General features: G+C 35.1%; 1 protein-coding gene across 1 annotated transcript; it reads left to right on the top strand.

Annotated features, from left to right (window-relative positions):
* Positions 1-264: 264 nt before the first annotated feature.
* Positions 265-2,722, top strand: LOTGIDRAFT_176785 (hypothetical protein; the record flags this gene model as incomplete). Its single annotated transcript, XM_009059534.1, has 5 exons — positions 265-413; positions 624-696; positions 908-1,004; positions 1,262-1,492; positions 2,343-2,722. Coding segments are annotated over 5 exons (930 nt in total), but the record flags the coding sequence as incomplete, so codon positions are not given.
* Between the last annotated feature and the right edge of the window lie 286 nt (positions 2,723-3,008).

The following is a 3,008-nucleotide window of genomic DNA, read 5'->3' on the forward strand; positions in this document are numbered from 1 at the left end:
ATTGAATTTCGCTGTCAACATTGTGCTGTAGCTGTTACTTTGTATCTATAGCCACTAGCCAGTATAGGCTAGGCCTAGCACAAATAACTTGAACATATTAATTATGAAGGCTTTGTTGAGATTGTCTCTTTTTTCTTGATGAACACATTAGAAAGATTTAGATTTATGCTAGTTAAATTTTATATTACATTAGCACTTTAGACCACTAAATCTAAAAGTTTAATGAGTTAATGATTATGTATACATTTTTCTGTCTCATTTTAGTTTTCTGACACGACTACTGTCACTTCAGATGTAATATGGTTTAGATGCAAATGTGTTGCCAGCCAGAAAAGTAAAAAATATGATGTCTACTGTGCTGTTCATCAACAGACAGGAAAATGTTTGAAGGGCAAATGTGCGTGTCCACAAGGGTAAATATATTTTCTGTTACTTCCGTATGGCCATATTTGTTTGAAGGGAATGTGTATATAGAACATTAAGGACTAATGGAATAGAATAAAAAAAAGATGTCTATAGACTATTAAATTTAGACAGGGTGATAGTAGAATTTTGTTTGCTAAACTGATATTAAAATGTATGACAGTTCATTGTGATGACCATTATACATCTTTTACTTTCAGTGTTTTAGGAAACTGCAGCCATGTAGCTGGATTACTTTTGGCTTTAGAGTTTATCAACCGTACAAAAGCTCAGGTACGAGTATTTAAACATTTCTAAACTTCGAATTATATAGAAACCGATTGGGGAAGTAACTACAAGTTCAATTTCAGGCATAGTTACTTTAAATAGAAAGGTAATCAGCAACTCAGTCAAAATCATTATCATCAGATCTGCTTTTGCTGTTCGAAGGATTTGAAGTTGAAAGTTTGCTTGAAATAGGTCAGAGTTGTGTTTTCTATTTCAGAATCCAGGCGACATCTCATGTACTTCCAGGCTTTGTCAGTGGCGGAAACCAAAGCCTTTGTCAGAGATAGTCATATACAAACCGGCATATGGAAAAGGTATGATTAAGCTTTTGAAGATTTTCTCTTAGTTTGAAACCAAAAGTTTGTAGTCAATATGTTCAATTGAAAATAAGATTTATAAAAATCTCAGAACATAATTTTTGTTCTTTATTGTTGTTAAACATTATTTATTTAAGGATATATTTTGTCAGCATTTTTATGGAGATAAGTGGATTAACTTAGTGCAACTCCACTAAACAGTACAAAATCTAGTTTTTGTTATCTGTTTGAGACTAATTTGTAATCATTTTCAGCTCCCCAGAAACCAAAAGAACGGGGCTATGACCTCCGCCATCCTGATGACAGAGTTCCCGATTTAGCTAAAGTCCAAGCCCAGGTTAAGGAATTGATGCAACTCTATCCTAACACTGGACTACAGCAAATGTGGGATATTCCTGTTGAGGTACCAGAAGTTGAATTTGAAGTTATTCTTGAAACTTCTGAAATGGACAAAATGGCAGAAGCCCTTATTGTAATGCCAGCCCGTAAGTACTTTAATTGGTTGTTGGTATTTTTTCCCAGTCATCCGCTACAAGTCATGATCTCTTCCACAAAGTTTCCCTTCCTTCAGCATTAAACTTGTCCATGAATATACATATTGTTATACCTCTATGACAGAAGAATAACCTATGGAATTAAAAATGTGGACATGATTTTTATTTAGTTTTTATAAGATTTATCAATTGAAATTTTTCGATAATCAATAGATCTCAATTTGGTAATTGATATGCAACCCTAAGTATTATAGTTTACAGTGTGACTTTATAAATACCGTTTAATTTATTTACAGATCATCCTAGACTTTCAGATGTTTCAGATGTAGAATCCTTCATTGATGACCAGAAAATATCGAAGGAGCTGTCGATATATATTGAGTCTTGTACTAGAGGACATAGCATATCACCACTGTGGAGAAAATTTTTGCAACCCGTGAAAAATGTGAGAACAAGTCACTGATCAGCAGAATTATGGAATACAAAACAATGGACAGGTAGGACAAACATTTTTTTTAATGTAAAGATCGATTATACGAAAATATCCTCATGTTAAAAACACCTGCACCTGATTGGGCTGATGAAGAAGAGCGATCCATGCAGAGTGCAATGAGGGAAATTTTGCCAGGACACCCTAGTCCAATCTTTTTTATTTCCATGTATCAAGGGATCTTTAATATGCACAGCCTGTCCCATTTGACACTTTTTCCTGAGCCACTGTGGCTTCTTCACATTTAAAAGAAGTGTTTGAATTATTTTCTCTTCGTATGTCAGAGGTACTTTAGTACACATGTATTAAGGCAGTTGATTAAGCATTGCTTTTTGTTTTGTGTGTTCATAGGTTGCCATGGACTGTTAGGTGGGGCAGAGAACACGAAAGTGCTGGAGTCAAAGCATATGAACATCGGGGGACAAGACATTCGAGGACTCCATTGGAAAGATGTAGCATCCATAAAGGACTTTTGTGTGACAATCCATGACAATGGGGTCTTACCCCTGAAAAGGAATTCAACTTATTTTTCCCAAGTACAAGGGGAGATGGCCATCATGTCAGTCCCTCGGACAGATTTTGTTCTATGGAACCCAGTGGATTTAATGGTAGAAAGGATTTACTTTGATGTTAATTTCTGGAAAAATGAATTGTTCCCAAAACTTCAGGCCTTCTATAAAACTAAAGTAGTCCCAGAAATTTTGGGTGGAAAATTTGGACTTAGAACATAGATCAGATGCTTTTTATACGCCCACATGGAAATGTGGACGTATATTGCCTTCCCCCCTGTCCGTTGGTCCGTCAACATTTCTTGTTAACACAATAGAGACTAGTTTTCAACTGGTTTTAATGGAATTTGGTGTGATCATTTACATTGATGAGATCTTGGTCAAATTCGAATTTGACGATCTTTCGATGAACTGTTTTTGAGTTATTGCCCTTGACTTAGGAAAAACGCGTCACAATTTGTTTTTGAACACATTAGAGACTACAGTTTCAATTGATTTTAATGAAACA

Source organism: Lottia gigantea, assembly GCF_000327385.1.
Source record: "Lottia gigantea unplaced genomic scaffold LOTGIsca_3944, whole genome shotgun sequence".
NCBI classification, from domain to species: Eukaryota; Metazoa; Mollusca; class Gastropoda; family Lottiidae; genus Lottia; species Lottia gigantea.